This window comes from Pseudorasbora parva, chromosome 12, assembly GCF_024679245.1.
Source record: "Pseudorasbora parva isolate DD20220531a chromosome 12, ASM2467924v1, whole genome shotgun sequence".
NCBI lineage: Eukaryota > Metazoa > Chordata > Actinopteri > Cypriniformes > Gobionidae > Pseudorasbora > Pseudorasbora parva.
In genome coordinates this window covers 42,132,971-42,150,140 of record NC_090183.1, presented here as the reverse complement: position 1 = coordinate 42,150,140, position 17,170 = coordinate 42,132,971, and the positions used below count along the sequence as shown (strand labels likewise).

The window sequence follows — 17,170 nt, the reverse complement described above, 5'->3', positions numbered from 1 at the left end:
TATTTAGCTACGTCTCAATGTAAGATGTTTGTGATATAACCCATTTTATTAAGGAATAATCAAAAACTTTCCACCATGTTTTAATTTTAACAGTAAAGCTCTGTTGTGCAGCACTTTGTTGGGCAAAAAGGTTTAATTCCATTTGGTTAAAGATTAAACTAAATTGATATGTTATGCCTTAATTTGATTGCCAGAAAAATGTAAATTCATAACTTAGAATTTCTAGGGGAAAAACATTTCATAGAAATTTAAATATATATATATATATATTTTATACTAAGCTTTTTACACTGTTAAAGACTTGGATTCCCTAAACATGGACAAAGTTTCAGAAACTAAGTTGGACGTTTGATTGAGTATTTCTGTGTTAAAAATACTTCTTCTGGTTTCTCACAAGTTTCATAAAAAAAAATCGAGTGTGGGTCCGCTTGACGTCAACAGGGCGTAATTTCCTTCTACGGGCTCTTCTCACAGAAGGGTGCGCGCAAAACCAGAGCGAGAGAGCAAATGCACGACGCCCATAAACACTGCACTCACAGGACTTCACCAAATCAACAATGCCACCAAAGCGTGTTTTTGACGGAGCGGTCCCAGCGATAAAGGTTCACGGTCCTGCTTTGGAAGCAGGCGTGAGTAAAACTGCTTCAAATGTCTGTGCTGTTGTTGGCTATCGTCGCGTGAGTAAACATCAGTAAACAACACGATCGTGTATAGTTAATTTATCAATGGAGCATGCGATGTATGGTGTGTGTTTAAATATGCTAAACATGCTGTTTGATTATTAAAATGTAATTAAAACATAAATAATATAAACTTATAAAATTAAAATTAAAATTAAAACATCACTTTAACCACTACTGTATATAAGAAATTGATGTAGTCTAACAAAAACAAAAAGCTTTGCCTTCATTGCTGTTACACTGAGCTGGATCCTGTCTTCACTAACTGAAAGCTATCGATATGGAATTGTGATTGGATAGTTATTTTGTTCTATATGACAAAATATAGTATGACATTATTAAATTTTTTCATTAAGTTGGGACACTAAAAATAGAAATGGAAAATGGGAAGTCTGGTCACCCTATATATATCTGCTTGAATTACATCTCTCCAAGGTTAAAAAAATTCACAACATTTGCTGTGAGAGCAAGCAGACTTTTAAACACCCTGTAGAGTGTTTGGTTAGCATACCCTATGAGTGCTGCCAAAAGCGAGCCCCATGACACTGAAGCGGTTAAGATTAATATCTATTGAGGACAGTTTCCTGTGGCCATCGCTGTGAAGGGTCAGAGGAAGGTCAATATAGTGCATCAACATTATATGATGGCCTTCTCCACTCATAAGGGCTCCTGACCTCAATCAATTCTGAGCTTGTATTGAACTTCTTCATGTAGTTGTTAAATGCTTGTACTGATTATTATTTTGCCATAAAAGTAGAACACTTACTAGAGGGAATTATGTTAGCTATGCCAGGAGTTCAGCTTGGATATGTTTGGAATGGAATAATAGCTACTAATTACAGTTTTTTTCTTATAGTATGTTAAATAATATGCAGTGATAAACATTACAAACAGTGTATATATATATATATATATAAACACACTCACCTAAAGGATTATTAGGAACACCACACTAATACTGTGTTTGACCCCCTTTCGCCTTCAGAACTGCCTTAATTCTACGTGGCATTGATTCAACAAGGTGCTGAAAGCATTCTTTAGAAATGTTGGCCCATATTGATAGGATAGCATCTTGCAGTTGATGGAGATTTGTGGGATGCACATCCAGGGCACGAAGCTCCCGTTCCACCACATCCCAAAGATGCTCTACTGGGTTGAGATCTGGTGACTGTGGGGCCATTTTATGCCAAATTCTGACTCTACCATCTGAATGTCTCAACAGAAATCGAGACTCATCAGACCAGGCTACATTTTTCCAGTCTTCAACTGTTTAATTTTGGGGAGCTTGTGCAAATTGTAGCCTCTTTTTCCTATTTGTAGTGGAGATTAGTGGTACCCGGTGGGGTCTTCTGCTGTTGTAGCCCATCCGCCTCAAGGTTGTGTGTGTTGTGGCTTCACAAATGCTTTGCTGCATACCACGTTTGTAACGAGTGGTTATTTCAGTCAAAGTTGCTCTTCTATCAGCTTGAATCAGTCGGCCCATTCTCCTCTGACCTCTAGCATCAACAAGACAATTTCTCCCACAGGACTGCCGCATACTGGATGTTTTTTCCCTTTTCACTCCATTCTTTGTTAACCCTAGAAATGGTTGTGCCGGAAAATCCCAGTAACTGAGCAGATTGTGAAATACTCAGACCGGCCCGTCTGGCACCAACAACCATGCCACGCTCAAAATTGCTTAAATCACCTTTATATAAATATACATATATAAAAAAAAATATTAGTAGTAGAAATTGCTAAAGACTAAGGACAACTTTAAAGGCATTGCACCCTCAGATTCCAGAATTTCAAAAAGTTGTATCTTGGCCAAATATTAAAGTATTTATGTTTATATACTGTTATAATAATAACAATAGCAATAATGTATTTACTAATAAATACAACTATGTTTTAAGTACTGATTATATACTATTATATACTGATTACTGGATACTGCCTATTTTTATTATATGTGAAATAGTGTGTATGCAATATTTAAAATAGTAGTATGTTATATTGAAGAAACATTATAATCATAATATTTTTCTTGTTATATTTACATACTGTAATACTACTACTACTGATAATATAATAATAATTGATAAAATTTGATAAAAATAATAATTGTATTTACTTACACTTAAATTCAGGTCTACAATTTAAAATGTTCTAGAGACTGATCACATCTTAAATTGTTTAGTTGGCCAAATTGACTTTCTGGGAATTAAATTGCATCAATTCACAGAAATTCCATTTGGACAACTGAAAAACAACTGATTTAAGTTATCAATTGGAGACCTTATTTATTTTTTATTTTTTACAGAAATGTATCAAACTGTCTGATCAAATAGCAAGTCCAAAAGGAGATGTTAATAATCCTACAACTGATATTATAGTTCAGTCGTCACTCTGTCAATGGAAAGTTGAGTACATTGCATTGTGCCACTTTATATTAGGTGGCCTTAACTACTATGTACTAACATTGTAATTAATCATTTGATACAATGCACTTATTGTGTACGTACGTGTTTTTACATTGTACTTACATTTTAAAAAATGCCTGCATGTAATTACGTCTGTAATTAATTTCTTTAGTTACTTTTGTAATTACACAGTTGGCACTTCCCTTACACCTAACCCTACCCTTAAACTTACTATCACCACACCTGTCCCTAACTCTACCCGTATCCCATCTTAATATCAGCAAAAGGTGTTTTGCGATACAATACTTATTTTTTGATGTAAGTACATAGTACTTAAGGCCACCTAATATAAAGTGGGGCTGGCTATACTTTATATTTTTCCAAACAGAAAAAATATATGCTGGAAAAATAGTAAGTCGTATTGTGTCATGTTTTAAACATAGCCTCAGTGTTTGGAGAAACTCATTACAATTCCTAGAGTGCTTATTAGATTCTGTGAAATCTATATGTGTACATCTTTAGCGTGTGCTACTTAATGGTGCCCTTCAAATGAATTACGCTCAGTCAATGGGGGGTCATATTTTCACTGTGCTATTTCAGTTATCGAGTAGTTTTAAGCCTCATCATACCAGCCAGTAATGGCGCGTCCTCTACGAGGTGACCTCTAGACACTGATTGGTTTCTCAGCTGTGCTGGTATCCTGGCAACCAATGGACCGACCCCGCCCCCCTCAGACAAATGAGGAACAGGACAGGTGTGTCAGCGGCAGGTGTTCGTGTCACGCTGAGGACATCAGACAGTTGTTCATTTGCTCGCTTCCTTCGTCAACGTCTCTATCTCTCTGCGCTTGTCCCCGCTCAATCCCACACTTAGTTCGATCTCTGTCTCCTTCTGTTCCAATCTTTGTTTCTCTGTCTCTCTTTTGCCCTCCAGCGCTCCGCAGCTGCTTGATGACATACATGTTTTTTTCGGCGGTCAGATTAGCCGCTGTTTCGCGCTCCACAGAGCCTTTGGCTTCCGCTTGACAGCCCCGGTGACCTGTCACTCACGCGGTCCCACTCGTTCTCTACTGGCCAATCAGTTCCCGGAGCTCAAGGAAATCATTGCAGCTGACATCTCTCCCTCAAACCCTGGCACCTCTTGCTGTCTCAGGCCTCACCTCTTTGTATTCGCTTGAGTGTTGAAAATATGAAATCGGGTGACAGAGCCATGTCTTCCGTTGCTTCACAGGCAGCTATCCATTATTCTCTTTCTGCTTCTCCTCCTGTCATTGCTGTTTAAAAGTGGAAGCCAAGGAGACTCTGGAGGCTGAAGTGTGGGGAAGAGACGCGGGATCATTCCAGGCCAGTTGAGTGGGTGTCGAGTGCCCTCTGGTGGACACAACGAGCATGTGGTTATGCAAATCAGAGCACTCCCACTTAATGACGAGTGTGCGTAATATCAGTGCTGCACCGTGATAATTATACGTCATTAGATAACAGCCCCAAGTGCCCCGGTAACTTGCAATTATCAAATAGCTGCAGATGTCATTTTGAAAAGCTTCTGCCATCTGTCATTGTTTTAACATGTATTTCTTCTCAGTGCTTGCTTCATATAATTACTCTGTGCTCTTTTTAAAATCTGCATTTCTTAAGACGATTATAAGTTAAAATGATACTTTAGACTGAAAATGTTTTTTCCGCTTATATTCACAGATATTAACATGGCAGGTGAACCCAAACCCAACAGGCCTAAAGGACTCAAGAGAACCGCAGCAACACTATACAGGTGATTGCAGAACAGATTTAATATAATATGATGTATTATTAGCCATATTTAGCAACAAGCAACACATAAAACACATTTAGATATTGTATAGGAGAGTAATTTGTCATGTGTGTTTTATAAATTGCTTAAATATTGCTAAAATACTTTTTAAATATAGATAATACCTATCAAAGTTTGGGGTCAGGAAGATTTGAAGATTTTGAGAGAGAAAGAAATTACTTTTATTCAGCATGGACACATTATATTGATCAAAAGTGACAGTAGAGACAATTATAGCATTACACACAATATTTCCATTTTAAATAAATGCTGTCCTTTTGAACTTTATATTCATCAGACAGCCCTGACATTTTTTTATCAGTTTTCACAAAAATATTATGCAGCACAACTGTGTTTTCAACATTGATAATAAAAATGTTTCTTGAGCATCAAATCATATTATAGAATGATTTCTGATCATGTGACACTGAAGTCTGGAGTAACGATGCTGAAAATACAGCTTTGATGACAGGAATAAATTACATTTTAAAATACTTAGAAACAAGTTGAACAGTAGTGTGATTTAGTGGGTTTTAGCATTTCAAATAAAAGTATATCAATTGTTCTCACATGTCTTAGCGTTATGAAACTTGCCCCGTATAGTGTGATGCAAAGTGTGTATTGGTTTCCTTTTCAATAATGGTGGAAATATTTAATAGCTTTATATAAACTGAAGACTTCATAGTATCTTAGTTGAATACTTCAGTTTCCATTTTATGTTGAAAATTGTATTTTCCTTTACTTTTTTGAAAGTCCTGTGAATCACTTATACTTAAAATGATGCCTTTTGTGTCCCCGCAGTGGTTATGATTTTGACTATGATTACTACAGAGATGACTTTTATGACAGGTGAGTCCAACGCTTTTGTTCAAATGTAGCTAACCAGAACGCAAAAACACACAGTCCAGGTAAAATTAAATGCCATTATTTAATGGTCCCGGTTCTTTCGTTTCATTGGCCGAGCAGCATTCTAATAAACTGCTAATATAGTCCAACAGCACTGCCACATTTCACTGTTTGTATCACTACTTCTCAGTGTCTGCATCCTTAAAGGATGAGGCCATGTTGAGAAGAGAGAGAGTTGTTGTAGATCACATTTGGGAGTCTGTCAAAGCTGTCGCATTTGTCTTTTCACATTTATTACAATACAGTAAATAATACAAATGAAATAGCATGTCATAAAAGAAAAATGACAACATTAGTTATAATCGTGATTAAACTAAACTATACCTGATCTATCTTCATGCAGCAGATATTCTCTGTCTTTGTGCATTTTACAACAGTTCCCGCATAATCAATTTATAGATTATCATGACAGAACATGCTAATCAATGACTTCATAAATTTGTCAACTAACTCTTCAGAAACGTCTCATTCTACATGTTGTCATTTCTTAAGTCTGACTCCGGTTTTAACATAAAAGGCTGAACAGTTTCTGATCTTTTCAGTGCGTGAGGTAATCGGGCCTGCTAACATGAGCTCTTGAAGCTCCGCCCTCTTCTAGAAAAGGGGCCGGAGCAGCAGCTCATTTAAAGGGACACATGCTTTTGCTTCAAAAAAGTGATAATTTTAACATGCTATAAAAATGTGCTGTGGGGTATACAAACATACTTCACACACTTTGGGTACATCAGAGACATTTAAGTCCAGTGTAGTTATTAGGCCTTATAATTCAATTAGGGCATTTAAGAAGCTTTTATATGTGTGCCTTAGAGAAAAAAAAACATTACTGGTGTGCATCTTGGGACAAAACGATGGCAGTGACATATTGTAAGATATATTAGTGCAAGTTGCTTTCAGTTGAAACAGCTCAAACATGCATTTTAGTCTTTGACTAGCTTAAGCCTCGTCTGTGACACTGGGGGATATCCTACTGGTAATCCGGCTGGTTTCAGATGCAGTCAGCTTCTCATCTCATATATGAAACACCTGCGATTTACAACTACCTACTAATGCACTCGCGTTCGCGTAAAGTAGCCCTGCTGACAAGTTTGGGCGAGTAAAGGTATATCGCACAAGATATAGTACTTTCATTGCCCTGTAGATGGCGATATCACTAATCTTGCAGAAGGAAACAGAAACAGTTAGGTGGCACGAGTAATTGCATTACTCATCACAAATGAATTGAAGTAAAGCGTTCATATACTTCTTTAAAAAAATGTAGTCAAGTAGAAAGTAAAAGTTGCTAATATCTTTGTTATTCTGTAAAACTACAAAGTAGCCAATAACTTATTACATCTCACTTAATTGAGTGAAAAAGCACTTTTTGCTCATGCTGAAATAGACTGACCTGAAGTCATAATTCAGCAGTCAGGCTTTATGTGGAGCCATTTTTAGTGCAGTAACCCAGCAGTGACTTATAATGAAGTCAACCACAGTGTTTTCTCCCTAGCGTGGCTCTTCCTGTCATAATACATTTCCTCACAACTTGGCAGAATCTAAAGGAACTCATAAAAACACTCACACACAGCTGTAAGCTGCAGAAAGAATGACTGAAAAAAATATGCATTTCACAAGAACTCCCTCCACGACCCGTTAAGCAAACTTTGGCTTGGCGAGCACGCCGTTGGCCAGCGTCCCTTTTCGGTAGCTATGGAAACCCTGCTGCGAGACTCAGCTGGATGTACTTGTTTGCAGATGTAAGGGATATTGCGACCATATGATGAGCTGACATGTTTATTGATATCTCTCTTGTGATCTCTGCTCCCTGACTTACAGCCGTCTTAGGGCGACACTGACTCCAGTCAATATTTTACAGCAAACGCATCCAATAATTTAGATCTCTAGGATTGTGGATCAGTCAATAAAGCCGCATAGATGGCATGTGGGAGGCCAGCTGGCTGCTTTTAGGTTCCTGTCTGGGCAGCAGACCTTCTTCTCTTTGAAGGAAAAAGTGTCTTCTCTCACTTCATTCTTGCCACATCACCTCCTTCATGCTTGATAGCAACAGGACTGATTTGGATTCTAAACTATTCACTTCTGACCTTATTTTGGCTAATTTGACCACAGTGACGTAAACTGTCAGTATGCGAGATGTAGCTGTTAGCTCCTCTGAGTCTCTTGTTGATGTATAACGGATGAAAGCAGATATTCTCTCATCGCAAGATAACTTCAAACATGCTCTGCTTAAAGAGCACTCTACAATTTAACGGCAAAATGTGAATTTACCAAGAGAAAATACATTTTTTATAACAATACCAATTCATTGCTTACATAATTATTAATACAAAATATGAATTATGAATAATTACTTTAAATTCTAAGATAATATATAAATAATACTGTTGATATTTTGATTTAGCTTTTATTTCAATATCTTTAGCAATTGTATGTCCTTTGTCATTTTTCTTTGTTTTATTTAGCTTTATGTCAGGCAGTTATTAGCTTTTTTATCAATTTTAGTACCTTTAGTACTTAAACTTAAACTTAGTTAGCTGCAAAGGCAACATTTAAAAATGTTCTTCTCATATTTATATTTAGGGTTTTTTTCCAGCTTTATTTCAACTTCCAAAATGTACATTTAAAAAAAAAAAAATGATTTTGTTTTACGATAACAATAATGTATAATACCAAAGCAGCACCTTGATAAATGCCATTATAATGAATGATTATGATATTTGAGTGTAATAATAATAAGACATTTTATTTGTAGTGCGCCTTATAAGAAATCAAATATAATACATATAATGTAAAAATAAAAATACACAATAATAAATAATAAATTAAGATTATTTCTTAAGTAGTTTCCTTAAACAATCCAAAGAAGCAGCAGGCAGTTATATTTTATGAATCTGTCATAATAAATAAAAAAACTCACATTTGTTGCTCACAAATTAAAATGGGTGGAAAATAGCAATTTGCTAAAACCCAGTGCAATCTTTTCTTGCTATAAACAGGATTCATGTTTTAATGTGCATGTCCGTGTTCAAATAAAAGTAATAATAATTCATTATAGATGTCGGTAATGAATTCCCTACCTTAGACACATTATAGGAAAAGCACATTGTAGCAAAAGGTGTGCACACATATGTGCATATACATATGTGTGTGTGTGTGTGTGTGTGTGTGTGTGTGTGTGTGTGTGTGTGTGTGTGTGTGTGTGTGTGTGTGTGTGTGTGTGTGTGTGTGTGTGTGTGTATATATATATATATATATATATATATATATATACACATATATACATACACATATATACACACACACACACACACACACACACACACAATAAAACTTTTCACATTCTGACAAAATGCTGAATTTTTGGAAATCTTTTTTTTTTACAAGTGTTTATATCTATGAATAAAAAGTTTATATCTATCATAAAAAATATAGACAACATTTTTCCACTAACCACCAAACGTTTTGAATTTATCCAAGAAAAATAGTTTGAACAAGATTTGTCAAATAATATGAATTCCAATGGTGACAGGGTTAAAATAATGTAGCACTTTATTTTTTAACTTTATACATATATTGGATTGGCAGTTAGATTTTATGAATCTTTCATCAAAAAACTCAAATATGTTGTTGCCCACAATTTTTTTTTTTTAAGTTTGGGGAGAAATTAAGCCCTTTTTTAAAATAACATAAAATGGAAAGTCACAAATTCAGCTAATGTAGTTGCATGAAGCTGTTTCTTCATAACATCTCTTTCGCTCTCTCTCTCTCTCTCTCTCTCTCTCTCTCTCTCTCTCTCTCTCTCTCTCTCTCTCTCTCTCTCTCTCTCTCTCTCTCTCTCTCTCTCTCTCTCTCTCTCTCTCTCTCTCTCTCTCTCTCTCTCTCTCTCTCTCTCCCCCTCCCTCCCTCCCTCCCTCCCTCCAGACTGTTTGAGTACCGAGGCAGAGTATCCCCAGTGCCCAGAGCAGTTCCAGTAAAGCGCCCCCGTGTGGCAGTGCCGGTTGTCCGCAGGGTGAAGTCATTACCTGTCAAGCTCCTGACCAGATCCACTATCCTTCCCAACAGCTCTGTCAAGCACAAGTGTGAGTACTACTTATATTTTCTATTGGTTTTCTTATGTTTACTGTGTTACTAACCTAAATGTAATTTTGTTGAATCCTGAAACATCCAAAAATCTTACGAGATAGTTACCATGGTCAGGATTACAGAAATGTTTCTTGATGTATCCATTGCGTGACAACTCAAGATGATCTTCTTCAGAGCCAGTGCACTGAGATGACTTATGGACTAGGTGAACTCTTGAACCGGCCTTTGGCTCATTTGACAGATTAACATGCCAGGTTTAGGATTTAGGATGTTTCAATATAGCAGCAGAAAAACCTTTTGTCTTGGGCAGCGCTCCATTATAGTTCCATAACAAAATACCAGTGCATTGGTTTTATTTCTGTTTTTGGTTTTATGGCAATATATAAACATGATTTATTAAACCAAAACACTGTGTTCTCTTGTTAACCTTGTGTGTACGTGTGAGCAGTGAAATCTACCGAGCTGCAAGCTATCAAATCAGAACTGACGCAGATCAAGTCCAACATCGACGCGCTGCTGGGACGTCTTGACCAGATCACAGAGGACAAATACTGTGCCGCAGGTGCCATGTCACATGTCATATATCTCATACACACACACACACACACACACACACACATGCAAACAATACCATTCAAAGCTTTGCGGTCAGTGCGATTTTTTTGAAAAAGAAATTGATACTTTTGTTCCGCAAGGATGCATTAAATTGATCAAAACTGACAGCAAACCTTGTAAACCAAGAAAATGTGATTTCAAATAAATGCTGTTCTTTTGAACTTTCCATGACAAATATTGACAAAACACATTTTTGCTGCTTCATATTTTTGTGGAAACTGTAATACATTTATTCAGGATTCTTTGATGAATAAGTTCAAAAGAACAGCCTTGACTTGAAATAGAAATCCTTTAAGCTAATATAGTCTTTACTGACACTTTTGATCATTTTAATACATCCTTGCTGAATAAAGTGGTCCCGAACTTTGATCAGTAATCTTCATTTATACTGTATTATTCTGTAGTACAGAATTTGTACAATACTAGTGCGGTTGTTTGGTGATAAATCAAGATTGTATTCCATTAGAAATGATTTCATCCAAAATATTCCCCTTTCTGCCTGTTCTACCTCCCTCTCAGTAATTATTTTGTTGGGAAACACTTTCAAAAGGCTTTTTTTAATCATATGGAAACCACAGCTAGCGGTTTACTCTCCACTCAGACCCACTCAACAGTGGCCGAATGTAAAGCGCTGACTTGGCGGTGTCACACAAACCTTTCACGGTTCAACACTTTCACGCCTCAGTGGCTCCAATCAAACATTGCAGATTTGTCCCTCTGTTTCACATCAACATTCAATTTGACAAGCATTACCACAGAACGCAACATGCCTCGTGTTTATTTACACATGGAAACCAGCTTGGTTCTCCTGCATCGTCTGTCTATGAATGGTTATGATGTGGCTAATGGCTTGTGGCTAATCAATGATGATGTCCCTCTGTGCAGAGCGAAGCACATTTCTGTGTGTGTATGCAAGTGTGGCTGACTGTTGAGGATGAGGCGGTTTAAAAGCCCCCGTGAGGGAGGAATGTCGACTAGCACTTACTCTGAGATTCTCATAACTTTTCAACTGGGCTAATGTATAAATTTAAGCAAGCTCCAAGTGTTTCTTTATTTTGGCAACTGTAAAACTGTACATGTCTGCTCTTGAAATGTGTCCCTACAGAGGTTACAGAATTTGGATGGATGGTGATTCTCCATGACGGAGAAAACAGATAATCCCCAATGCATACTGACATAGATGCTGTGTGTGTGTGCAAATAGAGACGCTTCATTAAAACAGCTGAAATCACTTACATCATCTTTAACCTTATAAACCCAGCAAGCGATAGCTGTCATTTCACCGTCTCGGTTAACTAGTCCCGATACTGTCTGGATATGAGTGACCCGCCTCAAGCCAAGATAACCTTGAATTTGGTCACATGTCGTTTTTGCCAAAGAACTTGTGAGATGTATGATATTTCATCATGTTAGCAAAGTCAACAGTGATTACAAGGTGTTTGGTTTCATTTCTTTGACATGCTCATGTTCATGATGACTACTCTATTCTTGGGCTAAATTTTCCTTGACAGCTCATATTTTGCCTTGTTTGAGCTGACATCAGGGCTGTGTGTGGACAGCTATTAGATGTCTTTTAAACGCAAAATTGCATGCTGGGAAAGTCTACTGTTAACTGATTCTAAGACCTGTGAATTATCAACATGACCAAACCTTATCTGAACAAGCTTTTGTTCAAAATCTTTTGAAGGTGAAGACAACAACTACCATGATTTTGCGCATCAAGATACGTCTTTGTTTTGAATAAGTGACCTCTAGCAGCAAAAATTACATATCGTGCCTTTAAATATCCATGCATCATTTTTGAGAAAATTCACTTTAAAATGTAGGTGTAAAATTATACATTAGGCTTTTGAGGAATTTTAATTTCTAACTCTCAATCATCATTGCATTGCATTATATGTTTTGCAACTACAGAGCTTTGATCACAAGACGCAGCATTTCATAACATATTCATATGCATGTTAATGTATGTAGTTTGCTGTACTGATCTCATTGATTTACAGCTATCAACAATGCATAACATAGTATATCTTACTATATGAGTCATGAAAGCCTGATGTATCAAATATAATACTCAACCAAGAACATAAATTCAAAATTTGTGTAAAGGTTGAAAAAAACGATTTGGTTTTTTCAAACTTTTTTCATATGTTGGACATTACAGGGTTTAAAAGCCTGATTACAGCACCAGTTATATAAAAATAGACACTCTCTCAAATATATATATATATATATACATTTTCAAGTTAATGATACGTGTTATGTATATAAATGAGTGAAAACGTTTCTCTGTGTGCAGAGTTACAGAAGGCCGATGAAATGAAGAATGAACTGTCTCAGGATGAATCAGGCTCGGAGTCAGAAGAACTACAGCACAGCGATGTCGAGGACGGCGAGGACCACACACACGAGGAGTGTGACGAAGACATGGTAAGAGAGATGTATGGATAGAGGGAGGAAGACATTTATATGGGGAATAGAAATGATATTGTTCATGAGACGAGGGACTATAAGAAGAGGAGAGTGTGCTTAAAAAAGAGTGGAAACAATTGTATCATATAAATGTTAAAGTTAACAGTCTGCTAAAAATGATTTCTTATCTCTCCTCTCTTCAGGAAAACAATCACATATCTGAAATGGATCCCATTCTTCAATAAAAGGCAAGAACAATTCTGGGACAGTGGATTCTTGGATCACAGTGATAATTCAAACCATGAGATGTTTAACAAGTTTCCAAGCTTGAGTTTGAAGATCTAACCAAGATTGTTCTTCATGCAGAAAGCAGATTGTAAAAAAGAAGTTAGTGAGTACAAACCACTAAATCTGGTTTCATGGGATAATTTGATGTCCCTAAAGATCCATTAAGCATGACAGCAGGAAATTATTAGGGTTTCGATTTTTTTTTGTTTTTGTTTTTCTAACGATGAGTTAGCTTTTCAAACTTAACAAGACATGATTTAAAACATTAAACTATATATATATATATATATATTTATATATATATATATATATAGTCTTCTGTGTCACATGAAATCAGAAATCATTCTAATATGATGATTTGTTCAAGAAACAAACAAGTTTTTTTTTATGGAAAACATAATTCTTTTTTCCATGATTCTTTGTTAAATAGAACGTTTAGATAATTAATTTAATATTTTATCCACGTTGAATAAAACTATAAACTTATTTTAAAGAAAAAATCATATTGACCCCAAACCTTTAAACAATGGTGGATACTTTCCAAGATAAAGGTTGATTTCAGGTTGATGAGCCAATGAACACTTTTATTCAAAATAATTCATTTAGGACCCATTTTAAAAGTAAAACTGAATTCACTGGATAATCGTAAAGTGTAAAAACCTCTTGAGCTCAAGTCAGATTTATAGTGTTATATATACATGTGTGATTTAAGAAAATCATGTTCATCCAAAAGATGAGTTCTACATCCCCAAATACTTCTTATTTTAATTCTCCAGAGGTCAAATATCTCTCTTGTTTTAGGCAGATAGAAAACTCCACATGGTATTTATCAAGTAAATGTCAAAAGAGTTTAATTCTGATTGGAGTAAGTATGTTACCGTTGCTTTATCAGGTCCATCTTTGGTGGTCTGAGCGAGCTTCTCATACTTGCTTGGATACAGCGCCATCAGAGTCTGTGACCTATGAGCAAAAAGTTTATCAAAATGAAGGGAGTTATTCTTACTAATCTGTTTTCAAGGTGTAGCGGCTCAACTTCTGCTTTTTCGGTATAAACATTGCCATATGTTTGGCTACATAAACGCACAGGACAGTGTGGAATCTGATGGTGGCTTCCACCTGATCCTTCTGTGTATTGTTTGTGGATCACCGCTCTGTTTGTCTGACTAATCTGCGTGACCACAATCTTATTGCCACCAGTAACGCAGCTTCCGCCCTTCTCTTATTCTAACAACTGCAGTTGCCCTGAAAGGCCAAATCAAAGTTACCATCACATTCGGCACAAATTAGCAATTGGTCACGCTTTCCTCTATGAAATGATCTGCATTAAGAGCCTTTCAGAGGTCGTTTATGTTGGCTGGGATTGAATCTCACACACACACAAAAAGACCCAAGTAATATTTTACCCCAGAATGAAAACAAGAACGTAAGCAGTTATATTTTGAAGCATAGCTTCTCAAAAGTTAGCACACCCCTTGCAGAAAATGTGAATCATTTTAACAAAATAAGAGGGATCATAGAATGTTATTTTTATTTATTACTGTCCTGAATATATTTTACTTAAATTATGTTTGCATATAGTCCACAAGACAAAAAATATCTAAATTTATTAAAAATTATCCCTTTCCAAAGTTTATGAACCCTTGATTCTTATGTCGTTCCCTGGATGATAAAATAAAATGTTAAACTGAGCAACGTTCTTCAGAAAAATCCTCCAGATCCCAAAAATCCTCCAGTTTTCCAGCATATTTTGCATATTTGAACCCTCTCCAGCAGTGACTGTATGATTCTGAGATCCAGACAATGCATCCTGTAACTTTCCAACAGGATGATGTCGTCCAAATTTTTCTTTATTTGATGTGTGTGTGTGTGTGTGTGTGTGTGTGTGTGTGTGTGTGTGTGTGTGTGTGTGTGTGTGTGTGTGTGTGTGTGTGTGTGTGTGTGTGTGTGTGTGTGTGAGTGTGTGTGTGTGAGTGTGTGTGTGTGTATATATATAATTTATTTTTTATTGTTTCCTGGAAGACAAATGAAGTACAATTTACCTTGATCTTAAAATTCAAAAAGTTTTCACCCCCTGAGTCTTAATACATCATCTGGATCACAAAATCATACAGTCCCTGCTATTAAATTTTTGGTCCCCATGTGGAAATCAGCTTATAAATCAGACTAAACTGTTATTTTAAAAATGTAAAAATGCAGGAAGTTTTGTGTGATGGGTTTATTGTTAGGGGATAGAATATACAGTTTGTACAGTATACAAATCATTATGTCTGTGAAAATTTCCCATAAAAAGTGTGTGAGTGTGAGTGTGTGTGTGAATACACTGGATAATCTTAAACAGTAAAAGCCTCAGCATAGAAGTTGGGTATGGGGTGTGTGTGTGAGATTTTGTGAGATTTATCCACATGGCTTTGAGGTTCAGTAAATGCTGGATCAGTGAGTTCATAAGTAATATAATACATCTTGAAAGTCAGATAACACTAGTTCTGGACCAGAGAGAACTTCAGGTTAGCTGTTTAGAAAATCCCTCAATCGATTTCACACTGTCTGAAAGGTAATTGGTGCAACAAACAGTGAAAGATGCTTTCAAAGGCCTTCAAAGACCATTTGGGTTGTTTCTGTAAATGTAACTTGCTATATTGATTTCTGAGTGTGTTTTTAATGTTTGCGGTTTAAGTTGTCCTTTAATGTCAGCAGAACATACTTTTATATTTGTTTTTTAGCTTTAAAAGCAATTGAGGAAGAATAAAACCACATAAGAGAATTGACTGAGATCCAGCCAGCTCTTTTTATTTCAGTTCCCTCCTTTGCGTGTCCCTTGACGTAGCTGTTTTTCCTCTACTAGCACATCTTAATGTGTGTCTTCCTTTTCTTGTATTTATTACAGCAGGGAGTTGGAAAACACTGTCGACTGGAAACTTTTTTAATACCACAGACTCAGCGGGAAGACACTGAAACCAACAGGCGCCGTCAAACTCCAGCATCAGCTGTCAATGAGACGGACAGCTAAACTAGCTGTTTGGTAGGAGGCAGATGGGGATGACATCCCCTAAACCAGGAATCCATCACAAACGAGGCCACAGTTCCTGAGAGCAACAACACACACGCGAAAACAAAAGGGGATCAATTTCACAGACATTCTGCATTCATGCCCCCTCCAAAAAAAAAAAAAAAAAAACAAGAAAAAAAAAACAATTACCATGCATTTGTTTTTCTATACATTTGGGCGCCTCATATGTAAATATCCTCCTATTTCTGTCCTCCCTTCTTTCCTGTCTGTTTGTGCTTTTCCAAAAATGTTTTTCGTTTTATTTATATGCCAGTCGGAATCAGAAAGGTTGGCTATTTTTAATTACATGTGCATATTTCTTCTGCTTGCACTTTCGAGACTGCAAGAGATATTTACAGATGTAAATAAACTATGACTTGTGAAACACCTGTTTAAATGAATACAGATGCATAGACTAATCTTCGACCACTTGTCTAATATAATCTTTACCTTTAAAACGAGAGATTTATTCTCAGTCTGTTAGATTTGCGATTTAGAGGATTAGAGAAGTAGCACTTGAGCACACTTAGAGGTCTGGATGGGAGAGAACTTCTGTATGGCTGCACGATATTGCAACTGCTTCTCTTACTGCAATAAGCGGTGATCACTGAGGTCCAAAAAGTTTAGAGAAAAAACACAACTGTCTTATTTAACAGATAAGATCCAGTGGACGTGGATTGTGAAGTGTAGCCTAATTTCCTTCATGCTATAACATCTAGAGGCATAATTGTGTATAATTCATCCATGCATGTTTCATTTTTGTAAACAATTGTGCAACCCACATTTCAAAATCAGATTAATAGAAACAAGTCCCAAGACTATATTTTCTTTTTCAATCATCTGTTACACTCGGATGCACGCTACTTCCGTTTCATTGCGATTTTATTTGCAGATGGATTCCCTGGAGTAACAGATATCGCAGAAAACTGCTCAACTGG

The 17,170-nt window shown here is 36.4% G+C and overlaps 1 protein-coding gene across 3 annotated transcripts in view; it reads left to right on the top strand.

Annotated features, from left to right (window-relative positions):
* raly (RALY heterogeneous nuclear ribonucleoprotein) overlaps window positions 1-16,651 on the top strand; it is a 124,101-nt gene extending 107,450 nt beyond the window's left edge. For all 3 annotated transcript variants that reach the window (XM_067460378.1, XM_067460376.1, XM_067460377.1), the window contains 7 exons: window positions 4,777-4,849; window positions 5,690-5,737; window positions 9,710-9,867; window positions 10,320-10,433; window positions 12,786-12,916; window positions 13,102-13,146; window positions 16,071-16,651. In XM_067460378.1, coding sequence (XP_067316479.1) covers window positions 4,777-4,849; window positions 5,690-5,737; window positions 9,710-9,867; window positions 10,320-10,433; window positions 12,786-12,916; window positions 13,102-13,143 — 566 coding nt within the window. In that variant the 3' untranslated portion in view covers window positions 13,144-13,146; window positions 16,071-16,651. The remainder of the gene's footprint in view (window positions 1-4,776; window positions 4,850-5,689; window positions 5,738-9,709; window positions 9,868-10,319; window positions 10,434-12,785; window positions 12,917-13,101; window positions 13,147-16,070) is intronic.
* Window positions 16,652-17,170: the final 519 nt, after the last annotated feature.